Source organism: Drosophila rhopaloa, unplaced genomic scaffold (assembly GCF_018152115.1).
Source record: "Drosophila rhopaloa isolate 14029-0021.01 unplaced genomic scaffold, ASM1815211v1 contig_115, whole genome shotgun sequence".
Taxonomy (NCBI): domain Eukaryota; kingdom Metazoa; phylum Arthropoda; class Insecta; order Diptera; family Drosophilidae; genus Drosophila; species Drosophila rhopaloa.
Genome location: NW_025334990.1, coordinates 17,295,223 through 17,313,473, shown reverse-complemented (window position 1 = coordinate 17,313,473; position 18,251 = coordinate 17,295,223). Strand labels below are relative to the sequence as shown.

Genomic DNA, 18,251 nt, shown 5'->3' with positions numbered 1-18,251 from the left:
AACACGTTGGTCGTGCGTACTCTTTCATTGCAAAATGAAAACGTCAGATATATTTTTGGGAAAGAAACAAACGATTCACTATTAAACTAACGATTTCAAAAATTCGGATACTTTTTATCTTTAAATGAAATATTATTAAACAAATTCCGATCCTTACAGTATTGACATTTAAACCTGAAGTTACACAAATACACTCTATTGTAAAACGACCTTTTTCAATACTGGCAAAACCGGTTAAAACTGATATCGCGCGATAACTGTGTGGTTTTTAAGCTAATGCATCACAGCCACACTGAAATACTGTTTTTATTGGCAAACAAAAATGTCGCTTATAAAAAACTTGGTAAAAGAGCCCGAACACAAGCCGAAGAAAAAGAAGAAGGATGCAGGATCAGGAGACAGCGATTCCGATGGCAAGGACAAACCCCTGCGGCCATTCGTTAAAACCGCCACAGATCTGCAGCGGTTAAAGCTGGAGAAGCTCATGAAGAACCCGGTAAGTTTTTATTGGAATACTGGGTAAATTGGATTATTAATGGATTTCCAATGAGCAGGATAAGCCCGTGATCATACCAGAGCAGCGTCGCGAACGGGACTACATGTCCTCGGTGCCCACCTTTGTCCGGAATGTTATGGGAAGCAGTGCAGGAGCGGGCTCCGGCGAGTTCCATGTGTATCGTCACCTCCGCCGAAAAGAATACGCCCGCCAAAAGAACATTCAGAACCAGAGCTCCCGTGAAGCAGCAGATGATGCCTACCAGCAGAAGTTGGTCGACAATAGACGGGCCGCCGAGGATAAAACCGCCAAGAAAAGAGCCAAGCGGCAAAAAAAGAAACTCCGGGCCAAAAAGCCCCGGGAACAAAAGAAGCCGGAGGCTAAGGATGAGCCTGAGTCTAGTGACAGCGATTCGGAAGGGGAAGAACCTTCAGAAAACGCCGAGGAGAAGCCGGAAACTAAACTCGATGAGGGGCAAGAGGAGCCCTCTAAGGATGAGAGCAAGGAAACCACAAAGGTCGAGGAATCCGACCAAGAACGAGAAGTCAATAGCGAAGAATCTACTACAGAAAAGGCAAATAACGCCAGCAAGCCACTAGACACAGAAACCACTGAAGATGTGTCTAAAAATTCTGCGAATGTGGACCAAGAACCAGAAACTCCGAAATCGGAATAACGATCAGAACTAATTTCCATTGAACCCTATAAATGCATAGTAGTTATTAATAAAACAAATTTCAGTTTTATTTAGAGTACTTTTGTAATATATATTCAGCGATTTCTATACATCGCCAGTATCTGCGGGTTTTCATCTGAGGCCATCGTTTTAAAGCAGTTTTTTGTTGAGACAAAAGCGATTTACGAATTATGCATTGCGTTTTCATGGCTTTAGTGCGCATTGTATTATCTTATATCGATTAGGTGCATCAAGTGTTGCATTTTCGAGTACAATAAATGCTTTCAAAATTTGACATCGAAGGCAATATAAAGTCAAGACTTTGATTATACCCTTGACAAAAAACCACTGCTCAAATTCTGCGCATAAACATTATTTTTTTCTTTCAGAAGCAAGTTTTTATTGTTTTCATTAATTTCTTTGAATCCAAAAAATCTTTTCTTCTAATTGCTGGTTTGTTTCTTTCTCTTTGTTTTCTTTGCATACATTTATCCGATCTTTCACTTTTCCACAAATAATTATTTATAAATATTTTTATATATAGGTATATTTTTGCCGTTGCTCTTAAATAAACAATTACAAATAGATTTGCAGCATTTTTCTACTATGTAAACCGTAAACGTAAATTATATTTTGAACTTAAAGCCAACTTAAACTTGTAAGCATTTTGAAAGGTTTTTGTTTTTGTTGAAGATCCTTTCGCGAAAAAGAACACAAAACAGGACTTGGGTATAGTGAATACGGTAAAAAGAAGCAAATTGTTATCGTAAAATATTCCTCAATTATTTTAAAAAGCCAGTTGAATATAATTCAAGTAATTTTCAATAACAAACTTCTCTTTGTGAGTATAAGTTTTCTAAGTTGTTGAAATACTTTCTTTCGCTTATATTTTCTACAGCGAATTTAGCTATTATTTTGCTTAGTTTGCAAACACTTAAACACATCAACGTCATTGAATTTATCGAGTGAGTGCGTGTGCTCGGATACATTTTGTGGATGGAAAAACGTTTCTGTGCCACTGGAACAAATAGCCGTCGAATGAATTGCGCTTTATCATCGTAAATACTTTCATTCTCATTGAATTCTACGACAAACTCAACTTTGGGTGCCTGTTTGCTGCTTAGCGAGCCTGTGTTTGGGTAAAAAGGAGGGACTCTACTTTAAACGATAATCGTAGGTAGGTATATTTTTAGGCATTAATGTATATGTACTTTGTATTGGTAGGTAGTTAGTTTAGATAGAAGGTCGTACATTTAAATAAATAATTCGTTTTCGCCAGTTTCATTCAGTTTTAAAATAGAATTATGTTCATTTTGCTTTCGGACGCTGACACAGAAAGCGTCTGGAAAATAAACTTCAGCGGAGGTGGCTGAGACTGTTTGTGTGTGTGGGAGTGGCGTGTGGGTATGTGATTTAATATATTAGCTTTATTTATGTTTAAATTGAGAAGTAAGCAGAACCCTTGACGAGTTTTCCTTTATTTTAACGACACTCCCAGACCTTAACTGTTTGATCTACGCTACCGCTAATAACGTACGGATGCGCTTTGTGAAAATCTGTAAGAATAAGCAAAGGGATTATCATATGTTCGGGGTAAAATGTTTTTTTGGAGACTTACCTATGGAGGTGCAGAAATGCTGATGCGCGTATAGCGTCTTCATGCATCGCTTGTTACGCAAGTCCCAGACCCTAATGGTCTTGTCATCGCTAGCCGACACCAGGTACTTGCCGCCCGGATGGAATGCCAGGCCACGCACCCAGTTGTCATGGCCACTCAGTGTAAGCAGGCACAGGCCGACGCTCACGTCCCAAATGCGAATGGTTTTGTCGCGAGAGCCGGAGGCCAGGAACGGGCCCTGGTGGTGGCCCTTCTTGTTGTCCGCTCCGGCTGCCTCGTTTATCGCCGAGGCAGCGGCTTCCGGCGCCCAGGCAATGCACTCTACGGTATGCTCATGATCGCGTAATTCAACCTGCAGGATAACGAAATCATCGTGAGACTCCATTGTCAGCTGAAGCTACACTATCGCAATGCTCACCTTGCAGTCTTTTGAATTCGTCAACCAAACACGTATTGTCTGATCATTTGAGCATGTGGCAAAGATGCTGCCTTCAATGTGCACTCGCACCATACGCACCCACTCTCTGTGGCCAGTGTAGGTTTTAACGCAGTAACTGGGGGAAGAAATCAACAGGTTATTCACCTTAACTTTATGCACGGGGTCCTTTTCTTAGCTTACCCTGTGGCCACCTCCCACATTTTGATGGTGCGGTCTCGCGATGCGGACAGTACGTAGTCTCCGGCGGGCACGAAGGCCACCGACGAGACATTGTGATCGTGACCATGCATGGTTTTGACACACTCGTAGCTCTGCTGGAAATCCCACAATTTGATGGACAAGTCCGCGCTGCAGGAAGCTTTAGGTAGAATACAATTAGTTGGGTGTAACAATATTTAAGGCATAACTAGGTCTTACCCAATAGCTTGCCCTGGGCATCGAATGCCACATCCTGCACCGAATCTGTGTGTCCCTTTAGACTGCGCTCGTACTCGCCAGTTTCGAAGTCCCAAATCCTAATAGTGGCATCTTCGGATGCGGAAACCATTAGACCAAAAATGGGATGAAATATTACCTGCATTGTCAATGAAGCATTTGTTAACGTTTTGATTTCAGAGATTTCTTATACCAACTTACCCTCGTTATGCTGGCCCGATGACCAGTCAGGGAGAATTTCTCTGGCGGCCGGGGTATCCACTCGCCGGGCGTCCGTTTGTTCTTTGTGGGCGCACCCTCGATGACCTCCTTTTCAGCTTCGGTCAGCTTAGCCTCTAGTTCCATCACTTTTTTCTGCAGCCGAATGACAGACGTCCACTTTTTCTCCAGGAGTCCACCAAACTTCTTCTCCGCTTCTGTGCTGAGATCGGCCTCCTTGCGGAAGGTCTCCAATGAGTCGGCATAGCCATTTGAGCCCAAATAATCGGCAATCGCTTGGTTACTGTTGAAGACGGATTACAGAGGTTAGTTTGTAGGTTCTAATTTAGGGTGTGTCGGACTTACAGCTCCTCGCGCTGCCGCTGCGACAACACCATTTTCATACTGTTTTCCGATTTGGCTTGTTTTGCTGCTCTCGTTCGATTGGGTTTACCGTCTTCGATTCGTTCAATTCTGCAATAGGAAAGGAAGAGAACATTAGGGGGAAAAGTTTTACTTCTCTTATTCGATCCATCATGTGTTATCATTTTCATTTTTTTTTTTTTTTCATAAATTTATTTATATATAAAGTTATTTTCTGGGTTTAATAAAGGCTAGCAATTTTGTATTAAAAGACACCAAATTTTATAAGTTTGTTATAATTTTATAATTTTGACCAAATTTAAAAAAGCGAGGCTTGACTGTATAATCATATGATGAATTGCTATGCTAGAGACAGGAAATTGGTTTCGCAAAAGTTAAATGCCAAAAATGCCAGCGAGTTTCGTTTCAATTCTCATGGAGGGCAAGTCACCCACATTTTCTTGGATTTTTTTTTGGCAACAGTATGTGTTTCTTATGCTCATCTTTCGTCTAGTCATTATATTGTTTTCTTCTCTTTTTTTAACCCCAAAGCGGAGCATCATCATTATCATCGTCTTTGGTTTCTGGCACACATTTTTGTGTTGCTGCTCGTACCTCGAATAATTGGACAGAAAATAATAATCGAAAAGCTGGTAAAGCTCAAAGCGAACAGCAAGTAGGTAACCCTGCAATCAAACTGCACTCGTCATCAATAAGTTCAAGGGTCGTTCGGCAATCGCAAAAATCTAAGCTTTTAAATGGAATTAGGCAAAACAGAACAGCAGTAGTTTTCAAAAAAAAATTAGTGTGTATGTGTATAATGTGTTGTTCTTTGGTATGCTAGACCTATTCAATCAACTCAAGGTGGACAAATCACAGGTATAGCACGCAATAAAACCGCAATCGAAAATAAAAGGCGAACGCATATCTGCCGTACTTGATAACGATGGACAACTGACGCGTTGCCAACTACCTGTACCACGGCAAGGCAAAGCCAATTAGCCGGACTTAACGGTAGTTCAAGCAACTTCTTATAGGTAAATAAGGCTGCGAAAGAGCGTGCGAGCGAAGAAGCAGAACAAACACAGACACTTGCGGTAGAAATAATAGCACATAGTATTTAATAGCAACGAAAAAACAAATTTAAACTATTTCCATAAAGACTTTTGATATTCCCCAAACAATACCATTAATATTTAATTTTTTGTATGCATTTAACACTAATAATGTATGTAAGTTTCTATAAGACCGAAAAGAATAACTACCACTACTAACCAAACATCGTATTTCAGCAAAACTGTCGAATTCAGAGATATAACTTTAACCCCGGTTTTAAAACACGCTCGCACACATCACGGACCAGGAAATGACGTTTTGAAGATATTTTTGGCCAAATGATATTTAACGATTATTCGAACTAGCAAAAATGGCAAAAAACAAACAAAACTGACCAAACGAGTTCGCAAGCCGAATCGGAGCCGCCACTCAATATAGCAGTGACTCATGGGTTGAGTGAGACTTGGTCTGTTCGGTCTTATCAGCTGTATGGAAGCACTCTGCGCTCATCATTTTAATATTGTAGGTGGATGTTTGGCTGCCGCTAACTGCGCATCTAAATATATCCCAGGGAAATCAATAAAAAGAGCTAGTAGCGTCACGGGTTAATAGTGGAAAAGTGGAGCGTGGGCAGCGAAGTGGGGTTAAGATGGGACCTCTTTAGCCAACCGAACGGCGGACAGAGTCAACAGTGTTTGTGTTGTGGCAACCAGGCATTCCTCAACACCAAGGCATGCGCACTTTAACCGTATCGCTGTGGGTGTGTGCCACATAGAAAAAAAACAATAAGAAGGGGGCGTTTGGGTCGCACGCTTCGCCAGAAATGTTACTAAATCAGTGAACAAAAAATTGCGATTCTCATTGTTGCACTTGCTCAAGCTAATTTAATATTTGAATTTTAAATGCTCTCGCGTGGGCGTGAGAGCGAGACAGTTGGCAAGGGGCAGAGACCAGGGCTGCACAACTCACATACACAACCACACGTCAAATAAGGATGCTCCCTCTCACTCCCCTTTTTTCTATAAGGCCGAGCGATTCTCTTTCTCCCGCTCTGGCAAACAGACCTTGCACTTGCCTTTGCTTTTATTGTTTATTTGCGTGTTTCATTGATTAACACACACACGAGCCAAGCGAATGCAACTATAACTGAATTTTCAAGAGCAAAGAGAGGAGGAAAAGAAAAACAATACCCCAAAAGCTTTGAACTCCAGCCTTAGCCACTGAGCGGGCTTAAACTAACAGTTAACTGATTTTAACCCACAGCTGGGAACGTGCAAAAAGCTTTTAGATAATAGAAACAATTTGCAGTGTCAGGAGCGCTTTCCACACATTCTGGGAAATCGCAACGGCTCTTGAATACCTAAAAGAATGCCGCAGCGAAAAAGCCCAAAACGGAAAAACTGTAAACGAGATTTCTTGTGCATTGGCAGAACTGGTTTGGGCTATTTCTCGCTGGCTAATAGGTGTTAGGCGGTTGGTCTATGGGGAAACGGGAAGTATGCAAGGAATCGGGCTGTTCGGGGACTTGACTTGACTAAAAATCGATCAATTCTGCTTTTGGCGAGGGGGAGGACGCCAACACATGCGCGAAATTCCACAGACATCGACACTCACACACGCACACACACCGACGCACGCGATGTGTCATCGTTTTCTGGTGGTTGTAAAAAAATGTAATCGTTGTTTGTTTCTCCACTTATTTTACTTTTTGTTCAACACACTAAATTGTGCATATTTGCATAACTCTTTCGCTTGTTTTTTCCTTCTCTTTTCAATAACAAACACAAAGCAAACACAATAACAACAACAGTTCGAACGAAAATACTGTTACGACGGCCATCTTGGATAGAGAGAGGGGGCCAAGAGAAAGAAGAGTGTCCCAAAAGGCAATATGCAAAATGGGGAAAGGACAAATATCCATTATGGTATGCACTATATCTCGAATTGGCCGATTTCAATTATTTTACTTGGTACATAACGCGCGCACTAACACTGTCATACATAGTGTCGTACATATGACATTTTTTTCTCATTTTTCCCAGTTGTCCATTACACACAACTCGCAGTTGCGAAAAATTTATTTTGCTTGGGGTTTTTTATCGCGACGTGTCGTTTGTTATTTGCTTTATGCGCCACGCATACTTACATCAATTTACTGTTTCATATATTTATAATTCGGATTATTTATCTATATTTAATCGAAATATACGAAAAGAATTACGCAGAAAAATGACAAGCGGACGAAAATGCTTCGGTTAATGTGACCGCAGCGCGTGATGCTGAAAAAGCATCATGGGACTATCGACCACAGCAAACTATCGATGTTTTGCTAAATTTCGATATTTTTCCGTTAAAAAATGTCGCTAACTACATTAAATAAAAACGTTAGGAAACATGAAATTTTTAATTTGTTTATGATTGACTTTCTTAATCCACAACGCACGTGTTGGGTATAACTGTAGGCGTAGCCCTGGAAATTGGCGCGCAATTTAAATACTTTTAACTTTAAGAGGTTATTCTGGGGTAGTTCCTGCAAGTTTAAAAAGAATAAACTGAGTAAGAGATTCGAGACCTCATGGGCAAATTAGTAGCTATAACCCAGACGTATTCGAAACAGATACTAAGTGATAATACTTTTATCATTTTGAAAATAACATATTTTTTTTTAAATGTATTTTATACTTCTGTTTATTATATTTTTGTTTATAACTTTTAGTTCCCTTGTCAACACTGCAGTTTGCTAATTGTAAGAAAACTGACTTTGTTATCTTACTCACACGCTCGCTATGGGAGTAAACTTTTCTTATCAGTGCTCATTCAACAGCAGAACAATTATTTCCCTTTCGCGCTCAGTGTTCGACTAACGCTCAGCGGAAACGGTTATAATTACTAATATTCGGGAGATACTCTCGTTCTTAAACGTAACCAAACATTCGCGGTCTCGCGCTCCCGTCAAAAAGCAACCAAAACAAAAAACCCACGATCTCTCACCTGTGAGTGCAGTGTTTCCAGCAATATCTCAACCTTTCATTGGCCAAATTGCCGAATAATGTAAATCAATTGCCAAATTTGAGCACTCGAGTGTTATCAGTGATCGATTTAATCAGCCATTTGTACGCATTACACCCGAGATATCGGTTAAAAAGTCGATTTGGGGCCCATAGATGATTCAGTTTTGCAGCGAGAAGATAATCCCGACTACCCCAGATCCTGCTGCCTTTATGGCGTTTAAGTTCTGAAAGCGAAAGCCATTTATGGCCCACCCATATGCTCGTTATCTGTGTGACTCTGATTATATGCCATTGATAAAGGCCGTATGTAGCCGTTAAATTGTTATTATTGGCTTATTTGGTGTTTTGGAAACCTCGGAGCGATGCGATTTGTTTAAACAAGCCAGCGCAGAACCTGGCAAATTGTCTCCATTCCTCACTTTCAGATAACGACATGCCATTAATAGGTATCGAGAGGTGTCATTTTATTTGCTTTAAAGAGCTGTCTTCGCCTGCTTCCGTCGCGGCGACAACTGAAATTAGTAATTAGTGCTGCCAATTTCGAGGTATTTCATTCGATTAGAGCCTCGGTGACGCACTCGCATATCGGCCGTAGTTTATATCTATTTATATTCCCAATCAATTTGACTGCGGCTGCGTGATGGGATTGCAAACAAAGCTTTGTTTAATTGCATTTCAATTCAACGATGTTCCCCGCGCCTCAGCCGTTAATTTTTGCGAGCATTATTGGGTTGTCCAACAAGCCAGATTACTATCAGTATCTATATCTGCAGGCCACTTCTCCAGCAGGTGAAGTGCCTTGATAAGGTTCTCCCGATCCGCGAAAATAGCGCCTGACATTGGTCGCGGGTTAAGAGTTTCACCACTCCGCCTTAAGATTCTTTAGGTATGCCCATGAATCCCCGACATTGTGTGAGCCCCCGACTTTCAGATAACTCCCTGAAGTACGTATCTCGACCTGTTTATTGTTTACATTTTTCAATTATTTGTGGAATGTCTGCAATTACCATAACCCGCTCGCAGGCTATAGTGATTCGAAAATGTACGAGATTTTATATTTATTTATTCCCTAATTTGTTGCGGTGGTCAGCAACTCGGAGATCAGAATCGCCGCTTCCCACAGCGCGAGATTTACGAAAGTTCGGCGGCCACAAATTGTTTACGAATCACCTTTCGTTTGCGCACGTACACTGAACTCTTATTTATTCGCTTGTAGCCGAATTAAAAGTGTATAAGCCAACTGATTTGCAATTGGCCGAGGTTAATGCTTTGTGGAAAATCCCAGAAGCAACCGGTTGCATTAGCTCCCCGGCGTTAAGTATTCATTTTTAATAATTAATAACGCATTACTCACTTCAACAGCAACTGAAGCAATGAGGCCCTAAGATGGACATTATAAACTGGAAGTCATCGTTAAAGGTTTACGGACTGATCCTCACCCTGTGGATCGCCTGGGTCCATGGACAATCCGATCTTCCCCCCATTGCAGTGAGTGAGAGTCAGGAGCAAGCCGACAGTAAGTTTAAGTGCTTTTCCCTTATAAACTCTTTATTGAGAAATATCAACTAAGAATCACAATATTAAATTGAGCTATCATATGTTTTTATGCTTATTTAACATCACTGTAATATAAAAAACATGAAAGTGATAAGATATGGATTCACTTGTGATGATAAAACCGCTTTTAATTTAGATTAAAAAAGCTTTCAGGCAATACATTGAATACATAGATTAGGAAAGATTTCTAGACAATAAATTGTTTATAAACTCATAATTTTTCGATTTTCAGAGGCGGAGGTGTCTGTTGTTTCTACGGCCTATACGCTTCGATTCAGCATTGCAGACGAGACGGATTATTCCATAGACGCCGTCACCTGTCGCAATGGATCCGGAACGGAGACCAAGGCCAACGAGGCTCACGTGTGGTATAAACAGAAAGAGCTAACTGGGGATTGTGATCGCTTTCTAATTTCATCCTCTTTGATTATAGCGAAAGTCTTAGTCCCTGCACTTTCTATACGTGCGTGGTTTCATTCCGGTCAAACTCTGAGAAACACCCACCTTCTGACCAAACGATTTATGCCTATACGGAGTATAAACGTGAGTTTAAACTACCTTAAAAAAGGGTTTAAGCAAAACTACAGATTACGATATTACTTTAAGCCATCTATTTAAAAATCATGATTCATAAGCTAAGTATGAATTTGCTTCCTTAAAATATGGTTGAAAGTGAAAGTCGAAAACAGCTTCATTTGAAATTCGAAACCCATTAAATCCCAACTTATGGATAACCCTTTTCCCTGCAGAGCCCCGGACCACATTGAACTCGGTGGTGGCCACTGCGAATACAATCAAGGTGACATGGCAGACGACCGACCGCGCCTGCGTGGAGTCCTTCAAGATCACGGCCAAGTGGGCGGACTCCTCGAAGAGCATTGAGCAGCTGAGCGACAAGAACACCTGTACGTTCGAGGAACTGAACGCCTGTCTGACGCACACGGTCACTTTGGACACGCGGAACAATGCCAGCGTGGTGGTGGACACGGATACCAGCATTGTGGACACCGAGTACTCGGAGCCTGGAGATCTCGCCATGAGCGTGACGAACCTCTCAAGTGGAATCACCATTGTGACATGGGGCGATCCCAGCGAGAAGAACTGCATCAGCAACTACCTCTTCAAGTGGCGGCGAGAAGAGTGCGGCAAGGATCAAAATCTGGACACCTCCACTGAAGAACCCAGCACCGTTACCACGACCGACATGGACTACATCACTGCCACCACAGTGGAGACCACCACTCCGGATCCACCCGACGATGATGGTTAGTTTGGGAGTGAGCTTAAGGCAATGTTGATAAACAAAGTGTATATCCCCCAGTTCAGTGCGAATGGAGCGCCGTCTCTGCCGATGGCAAACTCAGGGAATATCTATTAACCGATCTTCAAGGATGTGAGCCGTACACTTTCCAAGTATTCATCAACGATAACGACACGGCCAAGGCATCACAGCAATTCATATCGGCCGAAAAGAGTGGGTACCTCCTGAAAACTTAATACTAACTAACTTATTACCTATTACTATAACAATCACTCACCCCATTTTAATCTCCTCCAGTTTCCAGTGCTGTTTATGATCCCAGTCACACCGCGAAATCCACCCAGTTGAGATGGACTTGGTCGGATCCCCAAGACAATCCCAGATGTGTGGCCAACTACAGTGTAAAGCTGACGGGACCAACTCAAAGATCCGTTAACAAAACCATCGAGTTAGTGACCCAGGAGAGGTTTGCCGAGTTTGAGGACCTCGATCCTTGTGGGCTATACATAGTGGAGATAGTGCCCATACAGCTAAATGGAACCTCCGGTGGTCGGTTTCAGGAGGAGAGCACCGTCGGCGAGGATCGTAAGTAGAGGGACTTAAGTATCTTACCGATTGGTAATCAACACTCTTCTTTTAGAGCCCACGCAGATCCTGGAACCCGTGGTGGAGCCGAGCGCTTACTCCATTGAGGTGAGTTGGAAAACTCCGGACTACGCCGATCTCTGCATCGATGGTTACCGCCTATCCGGTTGGATGGAGGACGACAAACTGGTCGAGGTTGAGGCGCTCAGTACTAGTACCCAGAACACGACGGTCCTCTTTGACAAGAATCTACTGGCCTGTCAGGTGTACTTCATCCAGATCATCCCATATACCAGGGAAAGTCTCGACGGCGAGCTGAGGCGGATCGAAGTGGAGACGAGAGCAGCCATAGTAGATCACACTAAGGTGAACTTCTTTTCACACATCTAAGTATTCCCGAGCTGATTTAGGAGTTCTTCCCAATTAAGGTCAAGCTGGAAAGGAAGCAAGCCGGGTCCGAATTTCTGGAGTTAACCGCCTTCAATGCGGACTACAACAACACCTGTCCGACGATCTTTGCGCTCTTCAGCTGCAACACCACCTCCCAGGTGCGTAATCCGTATGCGGAGCGATATGTGGAGGGACATAGCAAGCAAGGTTGGTATGGGATCAAGCAGGAAGTTCCGGCATAATACTCCGATCCATTCTCAGGGTTCAATGCCAGCCTCTCTCCACTTTCCCCGTACACCACCTACTTCTGCAGTGTGGTACTGTACAACGTGGCCGGACCTTCGAACACGCTGACTGTGGCTGGCCTTCAAACGGCAACGTACTGTAAGTAGTGTCTTAGAAACATCCCGAAGATGTTTAGTTAGAACCAACTCTGATTTCTTGCAGTCCCTGAGGAGCCGGAGGCAGTGGAGCTGGACAAAAGCACCGCCAGCAGCCTGCTCTTCACCTGGCGTGAGCCCACCTACATGAACGGACCTATCAAGTACTACCAGGCCTTCCTGATGCGCCACGAGCCCAGTTACTTTGTGCCGGAGGGGTGTGCCGAGATCGCCAAGGACACCAAGTCGGAAACCAAGGGGGAACCTAATGTCAACTTCACGGGTCTGGCTCCAGCGATGAGATATATGATGCAGGTGGCTGCCCAGAACGATTTTGGAATGGGAAAGTATACTGCGCCCGTAATTGGGACTACCATGCCCACAGGTGAGTCAGAGATAACTATAACAACATATTGAATACTAATTCAGTAACGATTGGCTTCAATTTGATGACTAATATTAAGAATAAATTTATGTCAAGCTATAAATGTGTCTTTTAAATTGTTGCTAAAAAAAAATATTTACAGAAGGGGAAAGATTGGCCATTTCGAGTTCAAGTGTCCAGTTGGACTTTAATTAAATCAAAGACGCGCCGGCAAAAACAAATATACGTGAAATTCCATTAAGACTTGAAATTGAAAACTTAGTTTATATAAAATTCGTTTAAATAGATAAAATATGTGAGATAGCAATTATGGATAAAAGAAAGTTAATTACATAACAAGAAAGGAAAGCTAACTTCGGGCGGAGCCGAAGTTGATATACCCTTGCAGAATATTTTATAAATTATATTGTCCAAAATTATTCATATGATGTATTCTTAATACTCATAAAATGTCCCAACTTCCTAGCTTTAAAAACACCAAAGTTATGTCATTTCCAATCGTTCAGTTATATGGCAGCTATAAGATATAGTCGGCCGATCCTTATGAAATTTGGTAGGTCGGATTGATTAGCCAAAAATAAAACCCATAGAAAATCCCAACTTCCTAACTTTAAAAACACCAAAGTTATGGCTTTTCCGATCAATCAGTTATATGGCGGCTATAGGATATAGTCGTCCGATCCTTATGAAATTTGGTAGGTCGGATTGATTAGCCAAAAATAAAACCCATAGAAAATCCCAACTTCCTAACTTTAAAAACACCAAAGTTATGGCTTTTCCGATCGTTCAGTTATATGGCAGCTATATGATATAGTGGCCCGATCCGGCTCGTTCCGACTTATATACTACCTGCAATAGAAATACAACTTTTGGGAAAGTTTCAAGCAGATAGCTTTAAAACTGAGGGACTAGTTTGCGTAGAAACGGACGGACAGACGGACAGACGGACAGACGGACGGACAGACGGACGGACAGACGGACATGGCTAGATCGACTCTCCTGGTGATGCTGATCAAGAATATATATACTTTATAGGGTCGGAAATGTCTCCTTCACTGCGTTGCAAACTTTTGACTGAAATTATAATACCCTCTGCAAGGGTATAAAAACTACCCATCTTAATACAGCATTCGTTTAAAGTTAAAAGCCCCTTGACCTCTGCATACGATCTCGAAAAGTAATTCAATATAGTGAATGTATATTGATACCTCAATTTTGTATGGTTCCAGTTTCCGACAATGTGACCGAGCTGACCGTAACGCCACAGGGTCCGGACAACAACATCAACCAGTATGCGGCCAACGTGACGGTCACCTGGAAGGTGCCCTGCCAGTCGAACGGCGACATCGAGTATTTCCGGCTGAACTTTAGAGGCGAGCGGACTGGCTTCACGCCCGAGGTCTTGAACCGCACGGTGAAGATGGACCCGGAGAACAAGCAGGGACGGATGTCCTACACGGAGACGGAAATGCAGCCCGAGTATAACTATACAGTGGAGGTGGCCGTCAAGAATCGCGATGTGAGTCAGCTCAGCGGTGGTGTGGCGGGTGCTTGGCGATCTCCAGCGGGATGTAAGTACCTCAACTCGAGAATAAGGACGATGATCTCTACCCTTTATTCCTTTTTCAGTGCCCACCGCTCCGAGTCAAGAATTGATTAAGCAAATGCGCGCCAATGTCGACGAGACGAACCAACCAACAAAAACCGCAGTGGTGCGACTTCCGGCGGAGATCTTGACTTCCGAATCGGGGGACATAACATACATGGCGCTGCTGCTCTCGCAGAAGAACTGTGCCGGAGTTCCGCCTCTACGACACGACGTGGACACCTTGTGGCCCGAAGTGCTGTCCTACCAGAAGGCAGGAGCCGACGGCACCGGGGACTGTAGCCTGCAGTACCAGACCACGGAGAAGAGGTGGCGACCTACGCCCGTCCCTCGTCAGCGAAGTAGCGTGGACTTGGACACGTCCGAGGAAATAGTGTTCACCATCGGCGTGGACAAGTGCTCGGAGACCCTGAAGGAGTATTGCAATGGACCACTGCTGCCCGACACGGACTACAACGTGGTGGTGCGACTGTTCACCTCCTCGGGTTACAGCGACGCCGCTGTCCTGAACTTCAAAACGAAGGCGGCCATCAAGGTGACCCTGATCCTGGTGAGCGTTTGCAGTTGTCTGTTCTTGGCCTTCGTCATTGGACTGGTGGTTCTGTGGGTGCGAAAGCGGTTGGCCTGGTAGGTCTTTGTCTGGTTCTCAAACTGGTTTCCCAACTAACTACTGCCTTTCCCGCAGGAAACGCGACTCCGGTCAGGGCATCGAGGATCCCTTCGGCAATGTGATTGCCAAGAACTTTGCCATCTTTTATGCGGAGGTTGCCAAGCCGGAGAAACTTACGCGGGAGTTCAAGGAGATCACCGTGGAGGCCCTGTTGAGCTATTCTGCTTCGGAGTTGGGTTGCCACAAGAATCGCTATGCGGACATATATCCTTGTGAGTATACATGTGAATTACTAAAACCACTGAACCTATCTATATCACTTCCCTGCTCTAAAGACGACAAGAATCGTGTAATCCTGGACATAGATGCAGAGGGATCGGACTATATCAACGCATCCTTTATAGACGTAAGTTGAAGTGCGCGGTTCAGATAGATTTCCCTCTTAAATCTCCGCTTTCCACAGGGGCACACGCATAGGAAGGAGTACATAGCTACCCAAGGACCGAAACCGGAGAGCGTGATGGACTTCTGGCGCATGATCCTTCAGTACAACGTGCGGGTTATTGTTCAGGTCACCCAGTTCCGCGAGGGCAATACGGTGAGGATAGGCGTTGATCTCTTTAGACTTACCTAAATCCAAGTTCTTCTTTAGATCAAGTGTCATGAGTATTTTCCCTACGCCATGCGGGGACTGACAGTGACCGTCAAGTCCAAGGAGAGCTTCGATCTTTACGATCGCACCGAATTGACGGTGGTGCACGACAAGTACGGCCTGAAGGAGAAGGTGGTGCATTTCTACTTCAAGAAGTGGCCCGATCACGGCTGTCCCGAGGACCCGATGCACTTGATCACCCTGGTGAAAAAGGTGAAGAGTGAACGCCGACCCAGTTACTCGCCCATCGTCGTTCATTGCAGTGCAGGAGTGGGCAGGACGGGCACGTTTATAGGTCTGGATCTGATCATGCAGCGCCTGAAGAGCGAGTCGAAAATAAACATTTTCGAGACGGTCAAGAAGCTACGCTTTCAGGTGGGTTATTTAGTAATTCAATTGGTACTTCGATCCTAACCCATCATTGATATTCACAAACAGCGTATGAAGATGGTCCAGACGCAGCAACAATACACGTTCCTGTACGCCTGCACCTATGAGCTGGTGAAGCACAAGATTCCCAGAGCCGCCTTGAAATTGGAGGGACGACCGAAGTCCGTTTCCACGCCGGTCATTTCCGCTCCCAAGAAGGTGAGCTTCCCGGACGTGGATGTCGGCAGTGGTGATTCTGCTGTGGCGTCTTCTCCTATGTCGGATCTGGAAAACGGTGTGCCCATCCTGCAGCTGCCCCCTCGGCTTAACGGGCTGCGGAGAATTGGACCTGCAGGTGATATCGATGGACCATCCACGAGCAGCAACATGTGACAACGGCTGTGTATTTATAGCATTTGTATTATACGAACGGAACTAAGCAGCAATAATAGCCAAAGAAAAATGTGTCTAAAGCGTAAAGCGACTAAAGTACAGTTAAAATTGGAAGTTGTATTTAAAACACCTGTTTTTAATACATATATTTTATTTATAAAGAAGTGCATGGTATCACCGTAAAAACGGTTTTATGATGTTGTCGTTGGGTAATGGGTTGCTATTAATATGTTACGGATTTAAGCATTATAAAGAGACATAACATGAGAATATGTGTTAAGCCCATTTATTTATTCAGAAAAAAATAATGATTTAAATTTTACATATACATTCGAATTTTGAATTCAAATTTAGCAGTTAATTTGAACCGTGTTACCCGTTAGAGCGAGACAACTATACTATGGCAAAAATTATACACTTTACAGCACAGTTATATTTAAAACTTTTGCAGCACTGTTTTAATAAATACATTTATTTATTTTGGTAAAAACAACTTTACGCCTGCAAAATGTCCGAGCGCAAGGTTTTAAACGTAAGTAATCATTGATAATTAAGTGAGCCCTAAGCGCACTAATGTACCGCTTTCCTTGCAGAAATACTACCCCCCGGACTTCGATCCGTCGAAGATCCCGCGGATGAAACTGGCCAAAAACCGGCAGTACACCGTGCGATTGATGGCTCCATTCAACATGCGCTGCAAAACATGCGGCGAGTACATCTACAAGGGCAAGAAGTTCAACGCCCGCAAGGAGGACGTGGAGAACGAGACCTATCTGGGCATCAGGATCTACCGGTTCTACATCAAGTGCACGCGATGCCTGCAGGAGATCTCTTTTAAGACGGATCCGCAGAACACGGACTACGAGATCGAGGCTGGGGCCACGCGCAACTTCATGGCCCTGAAGCTGGCCGAGGAGCAGGCGCGTCGCGAGGAACAGGAGCTGCGCGAGGAGGAGGCCAACAATCCTATGAAGCTGCTCGAGAACCGCACCCAGCAGTCGCGCAACGAGATCGAGATGTTAGAGAGCCTGGAGGAGTTGCGCGACCTGAACCGGCGACAGCAGACAGTGGACTACACTACGTTGTTGCAGCAGTACAACACAGTGGAGACGGAGAGGGAACGAATGGAACGAGAGGAGCGCGAGGACGAGGACTTTATCAAGTGGGTGCTCCGCAAAACCATCATTATCAAGTCTTTCCATTTAATACATTAATTTCTTCTAGATCCGTGAACTTCAAGAACAAATCCGAAGGAGGCTCTCGCGTTGTGGCCGAGGAAATCATTGAGGAGGTTAAGGAGGAGCCGGTGGATCTACTGCCAGCTCCACCACCAGCCAAACAGGCCAAGTCCAGCACGCTGAGTGTCTCCGCCCCTTCATCCAGCAAAGTCTCTGCTTCGCAGCCCCTGGTTAAACGGAAGACACCCTTGGTACTGGTTAAACCAAAGGCAGCCGCAGTAGCGACTCCAATCGAACCCAAGCCAGCAGCCAGCTCTACCTCAGCACCATCTGTTCCAGCGGAAACTAAAGCTGCAAATCCCGCACCAGCTGGACTTTCTCTGTTGGCTGCTTATAGCGACAGCTCAGAGGATTCCAACTGACAAGCATTTACCTGACGCAATTTCAAGCCAATACAAATTAAAAGAATACAAATCAAGAACTTAAATGATTGTTTTCAATGGGAAGACCATAATGAGGATTTAAGCAATTGAAAATAGGTCTGATTAAAAAATCAAACAGATTATAAATTAACCACTTTTAATATAAACTAC

At 43.8% G+C, this 18,251-nt stretch overlaps 4 protein-coding genes across 4 annotated transcripts; 3 read left to right on the top strand and 1 right to left on the bottom strand.

Moving 5' to 3' along the window:
• The first annotated feature begins 13 nt into the window (after window positions 1-13).
• On the top strand, window positions 14-1,242 carry LOC108048894 (PRKR-interacting protein 1 homolog). Its single transcript, XM_017129837.2, has 2 exons — window positions 14-496; window positions 555-1,242. The coding sequence occupies exons 1-2, from the start codon at window positions 323-325 to the stop codon at window positions 1,170-1,172; spliced, it is 792 nt and encodes a 263-aa protein (XP_016985326.1). The 5' UTR covers window positions 14-322; the 3' UTR covers window positions 1,173-1,242.
• Window positions 1,243-1,701: 459 nt separating this feature from the next.
• LOC108048891 (lissencephaly-1 homolog) lies at window positions 1,702-7,548 on the bottom strand. The gene is made up of 8 exons (XM_017129834.1): window positions 7,428-7,548; window positions 4,229-4,336; window positions 3,866-4,166; window positions 3,647-3,803; window positions 3,410-3,587; window positions 3,209-3,344; window positions 2,791-3,142; window positions 1,702-2,728 (listed from the first exon to the last, which is right to left on the bottom strand). Exons 2-8 carry the CDS (start codon window positions 4,264-4,266, stop codon window positions 2,655-2,657), a joined length of 1,236 nt encoding a protein of 411 aa, XP_016985323.1. The 5' UTR covers window positions 4,267-4,336; window positions 7,428-7,548; the 3' UTR covers window positions 1,702-2,654.
• Window positions 7,549-8,135: 587 nt separating this feature from the next.
• LOC108048886 (receptor-type tyrosine-protein phosphatase beta) lies at window positions 8,136-16,666 on the top strand. The gene is made up of 18 exons (XM_017129827.2): window positions 8,136-8,274; window positions 9,655-9,808; window positions 10,082-10,217; window positions 10,283-10,392; window positions 10,599-11,114; window positions 11,171-11,323; window positions 11,408-11,695; window positions 11,751-12,061; window positions 12,124-12,292; window positions 12,347-12,469; window positions 12,533-12,850; window positions 14,080-14,421; window positions 14,480-15,083; window positions 15,142-15,338; window positions 15,402-15,472; window positions 15,530-15,664; window positions 15,719-16,093; window positions 16,157-16,666. Exons 2-18 carry the CDS (start codon window positions 9,679-9,681, stop codon window positions 16,478-16,480), a joined length of 4,302 nt encoding a protein of 1,433 aa, XP_016985316.1. The 5' UTR covers window positions 8,136-8,274; window positions 9,655-9,678; the 3' UTR covers window positions 16,481-16,666.
• A 214-nt stretch (window positions 16,667-16,880) lies between these two features.
• On the top strand, window positions 16,881-18,145 carry LOC108048893 (splicing factor YJU2). Its single transcript, XM_017129836.1, has 3 exons — window positions 16,881-17,012; window positions 17,074-17,642; window positions 17,705-18,145. Exons 1-3 carry the CDS (start codon window positions 16,989-16,991, stop codon window positions 18,078-18,080), a joined length of 969 nt encoding a protein of 322 aa, XP_016985325.1. The 5' UTR covers window positions 16,881-16,988; the 3' UTR covers window positions 18,081-18,145.
• The last annotated feature ends 106 nt before the right edge of the window (window positions 18,146-18,251 follow it).

Coding starts and splice junctions, on each gene's coding strand:
- LOC108048894 (XM_017129837.2), top strand. CDS start 323: ATGTCGCTTATAAAAAACTTGGTAAAAGAGCCCGAACACAAGCCGAAG. Junction 497..554: donor AGAAGCTCATGAAGAACCCG/GTAAGTTTTTAT, acceptor TCCAATGAGCAG/GATAAGCCCGTGATCATACC.
- LOC108048891 (XM_017129834.1), bottom strand. CDS start 4,266: ATGAAAATGGTGTTGTCGCAGCGGCAGCGCGAGGAGCT. Junction 3,588..3,646: donor TGCCCAGGGCAAGCTATTGG/GTAAGACCTAGT, acceptor TTCTACCTAAAG/CTTCCTGCAGCGCGGACTTG. Junction 3,345..3,409: donor ATGTGGGAGGTGGCCACAGG/GTAAGCTAAGAA, acceptor TTCTTCCCCCAG/TTACTGCGTTAAAACCTACA.
- LOC108048886 (XM_017129827.2), top strand. CDS start 9,679: ATGGACATTATAAACTGGAAGTCATCGTTAAAGGTTTACGGACTGATC. Junction 11,115..11,170: donor GGATCCACCCGACGATGATG/GTTAGTTTGGGA, acceptor TATATCCCCCAG/TTCAGTGCGAATGGAGCGCC. Junction 15,473..15,529: donor TCAACGCATCCTTTATAGAC/GTAAGTTGAAGT, acceptor CGCTTTCCACAG/GGGCACACGCATAGGAAGGA.
- LOC108048893 (XM_017129836.1), top strand. CDS start 16,989: ATGTCCGAGCGCAAGGTTTTAAAC. Junction 17,013..17,073: donor CCGAGCGCAAGGTTTTAAAC/GTAAGTAATCAT, acceptor CTTTCCTTGCAG/AAATACTACCCCCCGGACTT. Junction 17,643..17,704: donor GAGGACGAGGACTTTATCAA/GTGGGTGCTCCG, acceptor AATTTCTTCTAG/ATCCGTGAACTTCAAGAACA.